We start from the raw sequence: 16461 nt of genomic DNA, 5'->3' as shown, positions 1-16461 counted from the left end.
TGGAGAATAAGAGTGGCCACATGAAATGATATTAGTTATCTTTTGTTGAGGCCATGCTAGAGAAGGAAGCATCAGTAGAGGTGCAATAGAAATCAAAAGGGAACTTTCAAAGTTGAACGTACCATTCCTCCCATCGAGCCTCCAATTGGATATATGTCTCTTTAGCTTTCATTAACTTTGAAGGAAGATGTTTTAAGGTGCCCTTAAAACCCAAATATGCAATTTTGTCATGCTATTTAATCCCCCCTTTGCATGGTTGTATATTTAACAACAATAGATGAGTAGGAGCTACTTGACTCCCTTAGTAAGAAGGTCTCCTTCTCATCGTGAGAGCTAATTGACTCCATTAGTTTCGTTGTAAGAACTTTTCCTTCTCATTGTGAGTTTCGTTGGGCATCTAAATACCTATTACACGTAGGCATTGGCTCTAAGGATAAACTTGTCCATCCAAAAGAAAAGCTCCACAATTGTTTTGTATGGTAGCAATTTGATTGTTTATCTAATTTATGGTAGAAGCAGAACATTCTCACATGCAAAGGTAGCAGTGGAAACTTGGGAGGTAGAGCCACAATCATATAAACAAGGTTGGTGTGAGACTACAAAAGTCCAAATGTAGTTTTGAAGTGAACACGACACAAGTGAAAGATGTTGAGTGGGTTTCTTACTACTTTGAGCGCCTTCCCATGTTGAAATCCTTCTGAGCACAACTCTAAGAGACAAAGAAGGCAAAGAAATGATTAATGAAAACTTTGTTCATATGTAATTGTTGAGAGCTACGAGATTTTGACAATAGTGATGTAGGGTAGATGTGCTGATGCACCAATATCTTGTTGGCCTTCTTAGGGATTGAAGTGAAGTACCATGCTTGACATCTCCCAATTTTGCAATGCAAACTCCCCGCGGCGCCCCATCCCCCCCATCCCCCCTTCTTCCCCCCCTTCCTCCCTTCCAACTCACACACCGACCACATGGATGACTATGAGGGGCACATCCACTTGTGTCCTACGTTGACAGACATTAGGGGCCCGGGGGTATCCCAAGGGAGTCAAACAGGCGAGCTGAGGTGGTGGGGCATTCGCCAGCTGCTCCCAATTTTGTAAATGTTAATGGAAGCCATTCAACTTCTTAAAGCTAAAGTGAATATATAGGGAGACCCAATTCATGGTAGACTCTAGAGGATGCCCTCTGTAGGAAATTGGGAATGTGCTCTTACTACTTAGGATGAAGTAAAGTTGTGGTGACGTGAGACATATAAATATATTATTTGGACTCCTATGGAGCGTGGAGCCTGGAGGGACTCCTGCGTAAGTTTGGTCTGGCAATATTTAGGGGATGGTGGGTACGAAATGCTTTTGTTAAAGAGGCTCTAAGAGCGGATGGGACCGGACGTCGTTTATTTTATGGTATTTGTTGAAGTTTTTTTTTTCCCGAGAATGGGAGCGGGTGGGAAATTTGGAGCATGTGGACAGTCAAGGAGTTTTCGTGGGCAGGGAAAACGTTACTCGAACTGCAGAGGCGGCTGTCATTGTCGAGGATGAGAGCGACATATGTGGCTCCCACGGGAGACTTGGCGAGACGTGGGGGCCCGCGCGTGCGGGCTCTGACAAAAGGCCAAGTGGTAGGAACGTGTGTAAGAAAGTCCGACGTGGAACGCTTGACGAGCGGGACACGTCCGCAGATGGGTGAAAGAATGCCATGCAAGTATCCCGAGTAAAATTTCCATGCACGTATCTCGAGAATCTAGCGTTCGAAATTTGAACCTTTGAAGAAGACGAAGACGACCTCCTCCCTATTAGATACATTCTCCGATTCTTAGATACACACAGTCACAGTCTCAGAAATCGCTTGAAGCCTTCGAGCTTCATCAATCGCCATAGCTAGAGCTCTGCACAAACTGTCGCAGATCGCTTGAAGCTTCGTCAATCGCCATAGCCAGAGGTCACCACCATAACCATTCACACTGGACAGACCACTTGAAGCCTAGTTGAAGCTTCGCCAACCCCCATAGCCAGAGCTCAGCACTACAGCTCTCTGTTTTACCTTGCCTTTCATCTTCCTCACCCCTCGTCTTCCTCCTATCATCTTCTTACTCTGCCTGCTGCCGCAGTAGCTTCCTTTGGCTTCACTCCCTTTACTCCTTTCCCGTCCATCTTTCGCCAGCTCCCCCCCCCCCCCGGCATTCAATGTCCACCCTGCATCGTCCTCTCCTTGCCAGCTTCTCGTTGCCTCTCGCACCTTCTAGCTTTTTGCCCACCTCCTACCACATTCCCCGCAAGCTTCGTGTTGGATGCTGCTCAAAGCTTCTCTGTACCTTCTTCATCTTGAAGATCTATCGTACATTTCGTTTTAGATGCAGGCAGCTCCACAGCGACGGCAACCACATACACTGATGCCCAACCGGCTGCTCTGCTCGCCATCTTATCGGACTCTTGGAAACAGATGCTCTGCTCTCTATCTTAGATAGAAAAATGGAATCATCGAGAATCGTCATCGCCACTCTTCTGAAAGTTTGATCGAGAGCCACGGGCACCCGGATCATGTCCGACAGCACAACTTGATGCCGCAGCAGATGCCCTGCCCTTTCTGAACACCGGATCCCCAACATTAGCTCCTTCTGCTCAAATCCTGAGGTATTTCTACATGTTCACCCGTTCTGCATTGCGGATGTTTTTCAAACTTTACATAACACGCTAAACTGGAACGCTGGGTCTTTTCAGCATTGCAACTGCTGAGGCTTGCAGTAGAGCTAGTGAATCACTTTCTGTGTTGTCTTGCAGTCTCAATGGGGAGAGCGCCTGCTCCATTACCTCCTATTCCATCTCAACCATCTGTTACACTCCCGGCCATTCCATCCAACCCATCTATCACCTTGCCCGCCCTGCCGCCTAATCCACTTTTGCCTCCCCCAATTCAGAGCAAAACCGCGGACGCCGTAAGCTCGGGTCCATCGTCCCACCTGACTCTGATTGCAGTACTCGGTGTTCTTGTTACCGTGACTGCCTTGCTTCTTCTCTGGTTACTTGTGTTTCTCATTAAAAGGCAAAAGAAACAGCTGGAGAAGCCCACTAATGAAAGCTCTGGACTGCCAGCATGGAGCAAGGATATTCTTCAAAGCCCCAAGAATCCCTTGAGAAAATGGTTAAGAGGTAAAGCAGCTGTATCCGGCCTCCACGTCAATGTATTTGTTTGGTGATCGTTAGCTATGGCGGAGCTCTCGCGGATTTTTGTTTTAAAAAAGAAGCCGTATGCGCATCAACACACCAGCTTTAAAATCAGGGTTCAGCAATTTCCTCTGTGCCTTTTCTTCCTTCCGCAGATTCCACTACGTTTAGGCGCTTCAACTATTCGGAAATCCAGAAGGCTACAGATAATTTCAGCACGATAATTGGAAAGGGAGGTTTCGGAACGGTTTACAAGGCACGATTTGAGGATAGCTACGCTGCGGCTGTGAAAAGAATGTACAGAGTCTCGAGACAGCGGGAAAAGGAATTTTGCAAGGAGATGGAGTTCCTTGGGCGCTTGCATCACCGTCATCTTGTCACCCTGAGGGGTTTCTGCATCACTAAAACCGAAAGGTGCTCTTATTGAGTGTTTTTGCAAGATATAATCTCTTCCAGAATTATTATGAAAGTTCGCTCTGATTTCACTATCATACAGATTTTTTGCCTTTCTCGGTGTTTCAGGTTTCTGGTTTATGAATATATGGAGAATGGTAGTCTGAAAGAGCATTTGCAAGGTAGAAATACTAGCAAGCATCTTGTCCCACTGTACTTTTAATCAACAGTCATGTACCTGACTCTTTTGTTCCAGTGCTCTGCTCGGAATTAGAGATTTCGGTGCGCTAGAGCAGCCTGTTTATGCTTTCATTATTAAAAATGTTTACGCTGAAAATTGCAGCCGCTCACAGTAGAGCGCCTTTGGATTGGAAGACAAGGATACAAATAGCTATAGACGTGGCTGCCGCTCTGGTGAGGATTGGCCATACCCAGCTAGCTGCATTCACATCTAAATGTGACCGCTTTTTAGCCTGCTTGGGGCTTATGTAAGGCGACGGTCCTTCCTTTCTAACTAGGTTGTTCTGATCGTTTCGTTTGAAGGAATATCTGCATTTCTTCTGTGAACCAGCTCTGTGCCACCGAGACATTAAGTCGAGCAACATCTTGTTGGACCAGCACTTCGTGGCCAAGGTTCGTTGATGCCCCTTTATGCATCTCCTCAGTCATTAGCAAAATATAATCTCGTGCGTATAGATTTGTGGGGGTGTATTCGTTGTGCATTCCTGCTCTTCATTGAGCGTGAAGCCGTGTTTTTCTTATTTATGGAAAATTCTTGTCAGGTCGCCGACTTTGGACTTGCCCACGCTACACCAACTGCAACGTCGACTTACGAGCAAATCAGTACCGATGTTCGTGGGACACCAGGTGATAGCTCAACTAAACCTCACCAGATAGCATTAAGGAAGAAGAGTACAGAAGTTACAGAACTAGTAATGTGGGCAATTCTATGCTTCTCCCTTCTTACTCATTTGCATCTTTAACGATAACAGGTTACCTGGATCCTGAGTACGTGACGACTCGACAGTTAACCGTAAAGAGTGATATATACAGTTATGGTGTTCTTCTTCTGGAACTGATCACTGCCAGAGGGGCAGTGCAAGACAACAGAAACCTTGTCTCATGGGCTCAGCCATATCTTGTAGCAGATTCCAAAATTCCTCTGATGGTGGATCCAGACTTGGAAGCAAATTACGACGTAGAAGAGTTGCGTAGCCTGGCTACTCTTGTAAAGATGTGTACACAGAAGGAAGGAAAGCTAAGACCAACGATTCGGCAAGTTCTGAGCTTCTTGTATGAAAAACTCGACAAAGGAGGTGCAGATGGATTGCAAGGAGCGCCCGAAGGAAACAGTAAGGGTGGTGAGGGGAGAACATTTAAGCAGAATGCGGCTGTGTCCAACGCAGGTGAGACGTCAGGATTTAGCTCCACGTTCTCGTCCACCACTTACAGCACCAAAGCTTACCGATTCGACACCACGTCGGTAACGTCGGCTTCAGATCGGCCGTAGAGACAAATTTGTTTGGGATCTGAGGCGTTGTCTTCAGGATCATAGCTGACCAACATGGTGCTCTGCAAGTCGCAACTAGGTAGCTTATCCGGTTCTTGATCTGGTCGTTTCACAACTGTCGTTACGACTGTATGCCAAGGTAAGAAGCAAATCGGCATTCGGCTCGGAGTGATTAATTGCAACAGCACCGGAGATGAAAGGTTCCATCCACAGATGCAGTAGTCCAGAAGCAACCCATCCCACCAAGTGATTCCGTTCCACTCCAGCCGCATGAGTGGGCGCTGAGAAATTTCCGTTCACCGTTGGGTGCGCACCAAATGAAATCATATGTGCTGTTACTATATCGCCTGCACCTCCTCTACTGACCTGTGACATTCTTCAAAGCGGGAAATATCACGAGGGCAGTTCAACAAAACTCGTATCCCAAATCCAGAGGGTATGTCCTGCTTTAGCTCGGCGTGAATTTAGTGAAAAAGGCGGAAAGTTCTACTTTGGGTGAAGGTCGCCATTTAAAGGAGTGATAGTAAGTTCCCGCAGTTTTGTATAACTTGACTGGCGATGACAGTAACCAGCTGACCTCCCAGACTGCAGTGATGATGCTGTTTTTCAAATGGCCGGTACGACTAAAAGATTTTGTTTTTGAAATTTGAACTTTGAATTCAGAAAACTTGTAGAAAGCACGAAAACTTGTAGAAAGCACGCGTGTTGATGATATGTTTGATTGTCCTTTTGGCAGACTAAACATGTTGTCTTCTCTATTGTGACATAGAAATTCAAATAGCTAACCTTAGCTGCAGTGAGCTTAAGTAAATCTAGCTTCTTAGAGTGAGTTGCATCACCCGTCTATGACGGTATGTCTTAAGGTGAGATCTTAAAATGGCAATAAACAAAAATTCAAGTTTCATATAACTCAATTTACTCAACAAATGCAATTCAATTTATTAGGAGAGCCCTAGGGGGATTTATTATATCCTTTTGAATTTGTTGTTTGTTATATACTCAACAAACACAATTCAATGATTAGGGGAGCTCTCTCATAGTGTATATACACGTGAGCATGTGTGCACATATGTGACACAAATGTACATGAACACACATAAATTCATATGCATATAGCAATTGCCCTTTTGTCCTCTCCTCTCTTTGCGAACAGACATACACACAACCCCATACATAGAGAGAGAGAGGGAGGGAGTAAGGGAGGGAGGGGCTTTTTTTGTCACATGCATTCTTAAATTGCTAATCAAGTCACCTTGCATACTTGGATTGGCATTTGAAATGTTGGCTTAATCTTAACCCATGGCTTTGAGACCTTATATTTCCTCCTTTCATTCTATTGACCTTTCATCTCCTCCTTTCACTTCCATCCCTTCCATTTCATTGACCTTTTGTCTCCTTCCTCTCAAAGTTGCCTCTTTGTCTTTCCACCTTTCCTCTCCAAGCCTCCATCCAAGAGCTTCTTTGTGACACATGGTAAGCTCTTCTTCTTTGAGCTACCATGTGTCCTCTCTTTTTTTTCCTAGTGTATGCAGTTAATAGGTTAAAGACTAGTGACCTTGGCAAGACTATGTGGTGCTAGTTCAAACTTTTTAAATAGTCTAAGAGAGCCTAATGATTTCAATGCATTGTGTTTATTTTTTTGGTAGTAAAGAAATTGAATTATAACAAGGTGAATGATATTTAATCATTCAAAAGGCCTAGTGTCTAAGATAAAAAAAAGCAAGCAAAAAATAATTCATTGGACATGTGTGAAAAGAGACTATAAGAGTTAGAGAGAGAGAGAGGGAGAGAGGGAGAGAGAACCACTTCAAAGTTTGCATTCAAGTCCATATTGGAGTAAATGAAGAGAAGCTAAACATATTATCCAATAGGAAAAATGCACTTTTAAAATTTTTGAAAATGCCTAATTTGAAACTTCCCTAAGGCTACTCAGAGAGGGTAGGCTAAAAGAGAAAAAGTTATAAGAGGAACTCTTTACAACGCATGGCGTAGTGGCTTTGTTGTTATGAGCAAAGATTTAGATACTTTTCCAAAGAAGAAAAAGACATCTAGACACTCGTTCTGCAAGCTAAGATTGTTTACACACCAAACGGTCTCTAAGGTTGGGCAGTTGTTTGGACCAACTGTAAGCCACGACTTAATGTTTAGGCGGGCATCTCTTTATACATACAGTGTCCAAGTGTAGACCTTTTAATCCAAAGTGGAGTCCACATCATGCTCGGAGAAAGGCCTTCCTTAGGTAGCTAAGCTTTGTTGCCCACCGATGGGCAGGGTTGGATTTAGCCAATCACCATCACGATTTAGGTCCCTCACCTCCACAACCATCCGAGCCTCCCTTTTTACAAAAGGGGTTTGTACTTGGGCAGTGTGTAGAAGGGGTGCCCATCTCTGGGCACTCATTGTTTATGATCTCACAATGGGGGGTCGGTGTGTAATGGGGGGTGCCCATTCTAGCTTGCCCATGAATGTTTTTGGGTGCCCACACTTTTGGCATCCTTTGGAGGTGTGTAAACAGCCTAAGCATAAAATCCCTAAGTAGTGGTACTTTTCAAAAAATGCAATTATTCTTGGTCTTCCAAACACCTTGAAGGACAGTAGCCCGAACCACTTGCCAAATCTCGTGCTGTGTTTCTGTCAACTGACCCTTATCTCCAAGTAAGCGAGCGAATCTGAATATGAATAAAAGCCCAATCTAACCAGGATTGCATAGTTCGCCAGACAGACTTGGAGAGCAAGCATTCCCAAAACAAGTGATAATGACTTTCATAACGAAATTTGCAAAAGGGGCAAAAGAGAGTAAATTCCTTCCATTTGCACATGCGATCCTTAGAAAGCAATTTGCACACCATGACATGCCATAGAATGAAATTCAAACATCGTGCTGGAGTCGGTAAGACTAGATGAAAGTAGAGTCGTGAGGAGCAAATCACATCCAAGCTTTCCACACTTCCGACGAGATATCAACAGGAAGAAGAAGAGGGAAATTTTCCTGTGAAAGCTTGGAGAGACCTTTACCTATGGAAATAGACCAACTAGAAAGTTTCTGAGACCATAAAGAGTGGAACTTGTCCGCCAATAATCCCAAAGTCTCTCCAGAGATGAAGAAACAAAGCATTGTTCAGCAGGAGATATGAAAATGAGCTACTATGTCTAGCAAGGATAGGAATTGTGAGAGATAGGAGTCCCAAATAGACTGCCAAGTAGTTAAACCCTTATTGTGAATTCGACGTGACAGTCAAGGCTTGATCTGCACAGGTGCAATACCATTTTGAAATGGCCAACGATTGACCCACATGTTAAGCCCCAACAAACGATCACCATTTAAGTGGGGATTGGTTCGCCATTCAACATCAGAGACCCCGACCTACACCAGATAGGTAAAAGAAGACAAACCAGATCAAATTGTCGGATGTCCACGTGAAGGGCGAAAGAACCACCTCTTGCTAGGAAAGATGATGTCCAAAAAAGTCCACAACATCTGCTTGTTCCAGTCACCATCTATAAACAATTGCCCAAGGTTGAGAAGAGTGAAGTTTAAAAGGCCATCACACTTTGCCTTCAATACTTGGCCAATTCCTTCAATACTTCAAGGCCATCACACTTTGCCTTTAGTACTTCAAGCTCAATTCCTCCACAAGTGTGCCATTATTCCTGCCAAAGAAATTGAGCTGCCAATCGCTCGAACTGAGAAAATCCATGCTGAGAGAAGGGAAGAACCAAGACATGGCTGAATGATGTGCTGAATTCAATATTGTTAGTCAACCTAGGAGAGAAATCTTTTTATCTTGCCACTTGTGGAATCTGCCAAAGACCTTAGCCTTACACCAATCCAACCTCTGTGCCATGGAAATCCCCACTCCACTCATGAGCATAATGTTGGGAGGATGTTTGTTCTCTTGTGGTTGTGGAGATTAATTTTGACTTGCATTAGAAGTAAAAACTCTCTTCATGCTCATCAACCACATCATGCACAGTATGAATGAGTGGGGCCTATTCTTTTTCCCGCTACATTTGTAATAGCTTTCCTCTTATTTAAAGGTTGCTTTATCATTATGCCTCCATTACCTATGTGTCTAGGTCTCATCTCCACACTTATGCCTCTTCAAACCAAAATCCCAAAAGCATAGATACACATCAATCAAACTCTTCAGATACAATTGGCACACCACATGAATGTAAGGGCAAGTTGTCCAAGGATTTAAATCATAAGAATTGGGCAAAATTACCTCTTTAAAATCTCATAACCTCACATAATCTCCTTTGTATTCATTAGCTTGTAGGTGTGGTAAACCCTTACACAATATGATAGATATTGGACCAATAGGCCACTTATGAGCACTCTCTCCCTCACCCTTTCCTCTCATAACTCAATTTTGGTCCACCTTACCCACCCCACGACACTAGGAGTAAGAGTTATGCACTACCATCTTGCCAAATAAAGAACACTCACAGCTCTCATGAGCTATTTATAGCAAAATAGTAAATATTACTACTGGTAAACTGCATAATGCCATCAAGATTTATCATAATACCCATGATATATAGACTATTACTGCCAGCTATAATCAATGGACCACTGGTATCATAGCAATTACTATGGATATCATGGCAATTGCCACTTCTGGTTTATTTATCCTATGCACTAGTGAATTTTTGAGGCTACCAACATAATAACCTTATTTTCATGCTATTTTGTACTAAAAATGAAGATCATGAATGAAACATTAATGCAAACGTGAAAACAATAAACTAAATTCCCGAAGATAATGCATTGAATAAATTATTTTCATAATAAATAGATGTTATAGTTAAGCTTGCAGTGCAAGAGGAAGCATTGAACATACTATTCAACATTTTTTGGACTTTCTCACTTTGTTTGGATTTTTTGTTGGAATGTCACCTCCGCTCAATATCGCTTGATAAACTCTAAAATTGGGTGAATTAGCACCATTACATGGATGATCTTTGCCCAAATATGACCTAAGAATGTTGAAAACTCACCAAAGTTCTAAGCGGTCACCTCCACTCAATAAAGATATAGTAGAATCCAAACTTTGGTTCAAGTATAGCACTATGCAACATATTTCTTTAATGTTTGATAGTGGAACACCATTTGTTTGGAACAAGGCATAGAATATGTTATCCTATGCTTGTCAATGTTGTTTAGAGTCATTAGATTCTAGTATTACATTTTGATTTGATGGATCAAGTCTACCCAAATGATATTTAATATGTGTGAGGCTACTATTAGGGGTTGGGATACATTGTTCAAGGTCATATCCATGCTTCTTTTTTAGACCTGATAGACCTTCTGCTAGCATACAACTTATGTCTTCTCTTCATAGACACAAGCAAGATGATACAATAGAGTACTTCCACTCCTCTCTACATAAGATTGAAAAAAAGCATGCCGCTTACTTAAGACTTCTCCACTATTTGACACCTCCAATTCGGACATTATCATAATCTACAAGGTTTCTTCCAGCACTCAAGGCTTGGAAAAGTTCCACTTTTGTGAGAGTAGCTTGATGCATGAATTGATGGACTGTTCCACTCAGTCCAAGAACGGAAATGAATACAAAGTATTTGTGATTACAGGGCATGCATGCACTCTTCTGCGCATAACGTTGTGTAAAGTCAAGACATGCACAGTGTGAAAATTATGCCAGAGTGATAGAGTAGGTGAGGCGTTTGAGCACTAAACCTGCAGTTCATATATGAAACACATGCAACTCACTAGGTATTATAATATCCCCCTTCACAATGTCACCACTCTCCTTCATTGCCTTCTCTATCATCTCTTTGAATTCATTACTCAAATCTCACAATCTTTCCCTCACAAGACGAGGAGGTCATGCATGACTAATTGCACTACCTTGTCAAACTCTAGTATCCTCGAAAACATCATCCAAGGTAAACCCTTCTTTGACCAAATGATATCTCCTTTGTAGTTAGAGAGGTGCCCCGTGCAATCTTCCACACTCCTAGATAATTACTAGGCACACATCTTGATAGAATGATCCACACTCCATGTGTGGGTAACCGTGGTGTTGCAAAACTAGATGAACTGCTCCGTGATCCCTTTTGGATGTTGTCGTTTTCCCTTGAAGCAGGGTACAAGAACCCCTTGTGCAGACCCTCTACCAAGTGTATTAATCAGTGCTCCAGACCTCCCATGTGCATCTGCCAAGTACCCAAAGCATGTGATTGCACTATGTAGTTCAGTTCTTTGTACTGCCTAGATGGCATCATGCGCATCCTCCTCTTTACAGTTGCTTCTTATTAGTTGACTTGAATGGGTCCCAATGTAAGACTTCCTTTTTTGACCAAGAACTCTATTCATTGTGACTGATACATACTCTCGTCGATGACTATCAAGCTCACTTTCCTCAACTGGTAATCCCAAACCTCTCTTTCTACGTACTATTAGGGGTGGTCGCTTCATATAAGAAGAACTTAAGTCAGCCTCCACAATAGTGGCCTCTATCAATTCCACAAGTTTATTTCTCTGCGCTTTACTAGAGCCACCCTTTGATATGTGTTGCCTCATTACATCCAGATCTGGTCTAGTTCCCAAGTGCTTGCCTAACATAAACGCATGATAATGGGCACTTTGCAAGGCACTCATTGCGTGATCCGTCATGCATGCTGTATATAGAGAACCATATTTTCTTGACCCATGACTTGCTCTTATTCTTGAATGCTTATTCTCAGATAGATTAACTGTAGGAACAAAGCAAGCATTGACTTTTTGCGACATGAACACGCCCCCCATTGACTGACACGCGTGGCCCATAATGCCATCCATTGTTGGAGATCAGGCAGCTCTCCATCCTTTACATGTACTGGAGAGACCAAAACTTTACAATCATGTTTTTGCATTCTATTGCACTGCCCTCCGTGGTTACATTTCTCCAGCTTCTGCACAAATATTTGTGTTCTTCTTGGAGTGTTTCTACACCCGCCATTGTAAACAGTCCCGATAGCAAACCAATTTTCACCAGCACTATCTGCCATAAATCCTCAAAACACTGGTTTATCAAACCCATTCTTTAGAATATGTTCATTCAATGTTTCCCAGAATTGCACCTGAGCAATTGTGTTTTGCACTTTGAACTCACACCTTGCTATTGTCAAAAGCTCTCAAACATACGGGTCATAAATATGAGTGCCCATGGTAGCCCAACCTCTAACACATTGAATGTGATCAAAATGCACCCGCATTTTGCCCAAAATTCCTCCAGGTGTCATTCTATTTACAAGGTCCATTCCAGATGCAGGGTTGATAGTAGACATTTTAAAAATATGAGGTTGGCCTCTATCTTTAAGCTAGCCTAGAAACAATATGCTTCGCAAGAAAGGATAAGTACACAACCAAAATTGCATCCAAGCCACCTATTGACTCTGTGCCAAAATGAACTTATGTAGAAAGAGAATGTGATACAACTTTGTGTTACAACTTTGTGATACAACTTTGTGATACAACTTTGTGATACAACTTTGTGTTACAACTTTGTGTTACAACTTCTACATGTAAAAAGAGAATGTGTTACAACTTTGTGATACAACTTTGTGTTACAACTTCTACATGTAGAAAGAGAATGTGTTACAACTTTGTGATACAACTTTGTGTTACAACTTCTACATACGACTTCAACTTTGTGTTACAACTTTGTGTTACAACCTTGTGATACAACTTTGTGTTACAATTCCTACATGCAGAGAGAGAAGCTCTCCAACTTGCATAAATACCCCATAATGAAATGAAGCCCACACTCTTTGGGGCATTGTGTTGAGTCTACTTTGGTATTCCAAGCATTTGTCTCAAGTGTCCATGCTTCCTTGCACTCCACGTCCAAAAGCATGTCCTAACCTTGCAACTCCTCCTCCCCTCTCCTCCAACCTTGCAACCCATCCTCTCCATCTCCTCCTTCCTCCTCCTCCTCCCTCCTCCTCCTCCTTCCTCCTCCTCCTCCTCCTCTCTCCTCCTCCTCCCTCCTCCTCCCTCCTCTCTCTTCTTCCCCCATATGCTCTTATACCTTCTTCCTCTCCCACTCCTATGCTCCCCCTAAACCCTTTGTTTCTCAACCCTTAAACTCCATGATCTACGAGGGAGACGAGTTCTCCACCATGTACTCTACCCTGAACCTTGGAACCTCCTTCTAAACCTTGGAACTCCTTCTAAACCCTGAAACCTCCTTCTAAACCCTGGAACTCCTTCTAAACCCTAGAACCTCCTTCTAACCCTGGAACCTCCTTCTAACCCTTGGATCCTCCTTCTAACCCTGGACTCCTTCTAAACCTTGGGACCTCCTTCTAAACCCTGGAAGTCCTTTTAGACCCTAGAACCTCCTTCTAACTGTGGAACCTCCTTCTAACCCTTAAACTCCTCCTAAACCCTACAACCCCCAATGAAGGCGAAAGCCTTCATTACCTCAACCATGATGATTCATGTTCCTTTTACACATGCATGCACTTTGTTTGCTTACCACACTTAAGCCTACGTCTCTCATCGGAACACGACTCGAGGTTCGAAGCTACACATATACTACAACGACAACCCCAATATATCTGTAGGTGAGAAAAAGCCTCGGAACCTTGCATACTGAGAGAACCCAGCTCTTCCTATGGAAGCAGTAGGAAAGAGCCAACATTTGGCACCATTGCCGGGGAGACTAGCATCTCAAGTAGTGAGTAAACATATGTAGGTATGTGTAAAGAACAAACTACTTCGAACTTTCATGAACATACCACTCAAGGGCAAGGAGAGTAAAATTTTTTTCCATTTCTAGCCAAACATATCAACCCCAAGCATCAATCTTGGGTTACTACCTGAAGAAATTTTTTTTATTTCTTAAATAGAAGCCACATGATAAACAATCAGGCTAGGTAGTGGACACAAATGTGTAGAGTTTGCAATTTCGATCATTTGACCTTTTTGTAGAAAAGCAAACTGAGCTATCCATAAAGAGTTATGGCTTGGGAAGAGTTTAGGATTGAACCCTAAACCTAAACTCAAATCCTATAAAAACCCACTCCACCCCTCATTCTTCATCTTTCACTTTTTGCCTCCATTCTCTTCTTCATTCTGAGCCCTATGCAAGACACTCCTCCCTCTCCATCGACCACCACCTTACTCCCATCCTCACATTTTGTAAGTGACTTCGAGCCCATCTCACAGTGATAGCCCAGCCTTCCACCCACCGCCCATTGTTCCTTAATAATCCCGTTACATCGAGAAAGACTTGGAGAGCATTCAGGTAACCACCTCTCCCTCCCTTTCGATTTCCGTCCGTCAAGTTTTTTATTTCTTTTTCCCCCCCCCCCTTCCCATTTCCACCTCCCCCCTCCCCCTCCCCCCTCCCATTTCCACCTCGCCCTCCCCCATCCCCCTCCATTTCCACCATCCTCTCCCCCTTCCCCCTCCATTTCCACCATCCTCTCCCCCTTCCCCCTCCATCTCCATTACCCCCTCCCCCCTTCCCCCTCCATCTCCCCTCCCCCTCCCCCTCCCCCCTCCATTTCCACCACCCCCTCCCCCCTCCATCTTCATTTTCACCTCCCCCTCCCCCTCCCCCCTCCATTTCCACCACCCTCTCCCCCTCCCCCCTCCATCTCCACCTCCCCCTCCCCCCTCCATTTCTACCACCCCCTCCCCCCTCCATCTCCATTTTCACCTCCCCCTCCCCCCTCCATCTCCACCTCCCCCTCCCCTTTCCCCCTTCCCCCTCCATTTCCACCACCCCATCCCCCTCCCCCCTCCATTTCCACCTCTCCCCCCCCTCCCCCCTCCATTTCCACCACCCCCTCCCCTCTTCTCCCTCCCCCTCCCCCCTCCATATCCACCACCCCCTTCCCCTCTCGCCCTCCATCTCCACCACCCCCTCCCCCCCCCCCCCCCCCCTTCCATCTCCACCTCCCCCTCTTCCCCTTCCCCCCTCCCCCTACCCCCGTCCATCACCACCTCCCCCTTTCCCTCTCTCCCGTTCCCTCTCTCTCTTACACTCTCTCTTTCTCTTACACACACACTCTCTCTCTCTCTCTCTCTCTCTCTCTCTCTCTCTCTCTCTCTTTCTCTCTCTCTCTCACTCTCTCTCTTTCTCTTACACACACTCTCTCTCTTACTCTCTTTCCCTCTCTCTCTTACACTCTCTCTCTCTCTCTTTTTCTCACTCTCTCTCTATCTCACTCTCTCACTCTCTCTCTCTCTCTCACTCTCTCTCTACTCTCTCACTCTCTCTCTCATTCTCTCGCCCTCCCCCTCCTTCCCCCCCCTCTCTCTATTTCCCCCCCTCTCTCTGTTACCCCCCCTTTGTCTACCATCCCCCTCCTTCTTCTCTCTCCCCCCCTCTCTCTACCATCCCCCTCCTTCTTCTCTCTCCCCCCCTCTCTCTACGAGCCCCCTTCCCCTCTCTGTAACCCCCCCACCCCCTGCCGCCACCCCTACCCCACCCGCCACCCACCCGCGCCCCGCTGCGAACCACCCCCCGCACGGCGATGCGCCACCGCCCGCCCGTGCCCGTGCCCTGCAACCCCATCGCTAACCCACCTTGCCTTGCCACTTGCCCTTGTGCCAGCGCCCGCCCATGCCCTACACGTCCATAGCTCCCCACCCGTCGCTCCTCTCCCCGCCTCGCTCTCCTCTCACCCCGCCCGCCACCCCCACCCGCTGCCCCTCCACCCGTTGCCCCTCTACCGCCCCCTCTCTGCCCCCTCTCCTCTCACCCCTCGCCCTCATCCCTCGCCCACCGTCTCACCCCCCTCTCCTCACCCCCTCCCCTCTTCCCCCCGCTGCCCTCAAAACAACCCCCCCCGCTGCGCTACAGTCGCGGGGGCACTCCCCCCAACTGTGTTTTAAAAAAAAACCTTAACCTAACACTTGGATTAGCCTAACCTAGGTTAGGTTAGCCCCATTAAGGTTCGATAAGTCTAACCTCAGTTTAGTTTACCTTAGGTTAGATAACTAAACTTCAGTTAGTCACTAACTATAGTTATTGCATTCAATTAGGTTAGTATTAACCTACATTAGGTTAGTTTTAACCTTGGCTTAGTTAGTATAACGGTTCATTCATTACCCTAACTATGTTAGTTGCCCTACCTGTGGTTAGTTTAACATTAACTAGGTTAGGTTAGACTAACTATTAGGCATCTAACTAGACAACTAGGTTAGTTAACCTGACTAGATTAACTTGGTTCCAATACCTCAATTGGAATTCAAGTCCATTCACACCACCTTTAGGACCCCCCAAGGTCCTACATTAACCCTTAGGGCTTAACTCATTCGTTTGGGACCCAAATTGAACCCCCTTTGAACCCAGATTTCACACACGAAAACACTACACTATGGGGTATTTTTCCTACCATTTGCACACCATTTAAGCATCCCTAGCACTCGCT

At 44.9% G+C, this 16461-nt stretch overlaps 1 protein-coding gene across 1 annotated transcript; it reads left to right on the top strand.

The window, feature by feature from the left end:
- Positions 1 to 2256: 2256 nt before the first annotated feature.
- On the top strand, positions 2257 to 5731 carry LOC147898151 (putative receptor-like protein kinase At1g49730). The gene is made up of 8 exons (XM_087379492.1): positions 2257 to 2630; positions 2778 to 3146; positions 3317 to 3575; positions 3684 to 3736; positions 3898 to 3968; positions 4098 to 4187; positions 4337 to 4421; positions 4547 to 5731. The coding sequence occupies exons 2-8, from the start codon at positions 2783 to 2785 to the stop codon at positions 5062 to 5064; spliced, it is 1440 nt and encodes a 479-aa protein (XP_087235618.1). The 5' UTR covers positions 2257 to 2630; positions 2778 to 2782; the 3' UTR covers positions 5065 to 5731.
- The last annotated feature ends 10730 nt before the right edge of the window (positions 5732 to 16461 follow it).

The sequence above is a fragment of the Dipteris shenzhenensis genome, chromosome 9 (assembly GCF_047967505.1).
Source record: "Dipteris shenzhenensis isolate YYH24624 ecotype China chromosome 9, Dip_SZ_1.0, whole genome shotgun sequence".
Taxonomy (NCBI): Eukaryota; Viridiplantae; Streptophyta; class Polypodiopsida; order Gleicheniales; family Dipteridaceae; genus Dipteris; species Dipteris shenzhenensis.
This window is presented reverse-complemented; position numbering and strand designations above follow the sequence as displayed.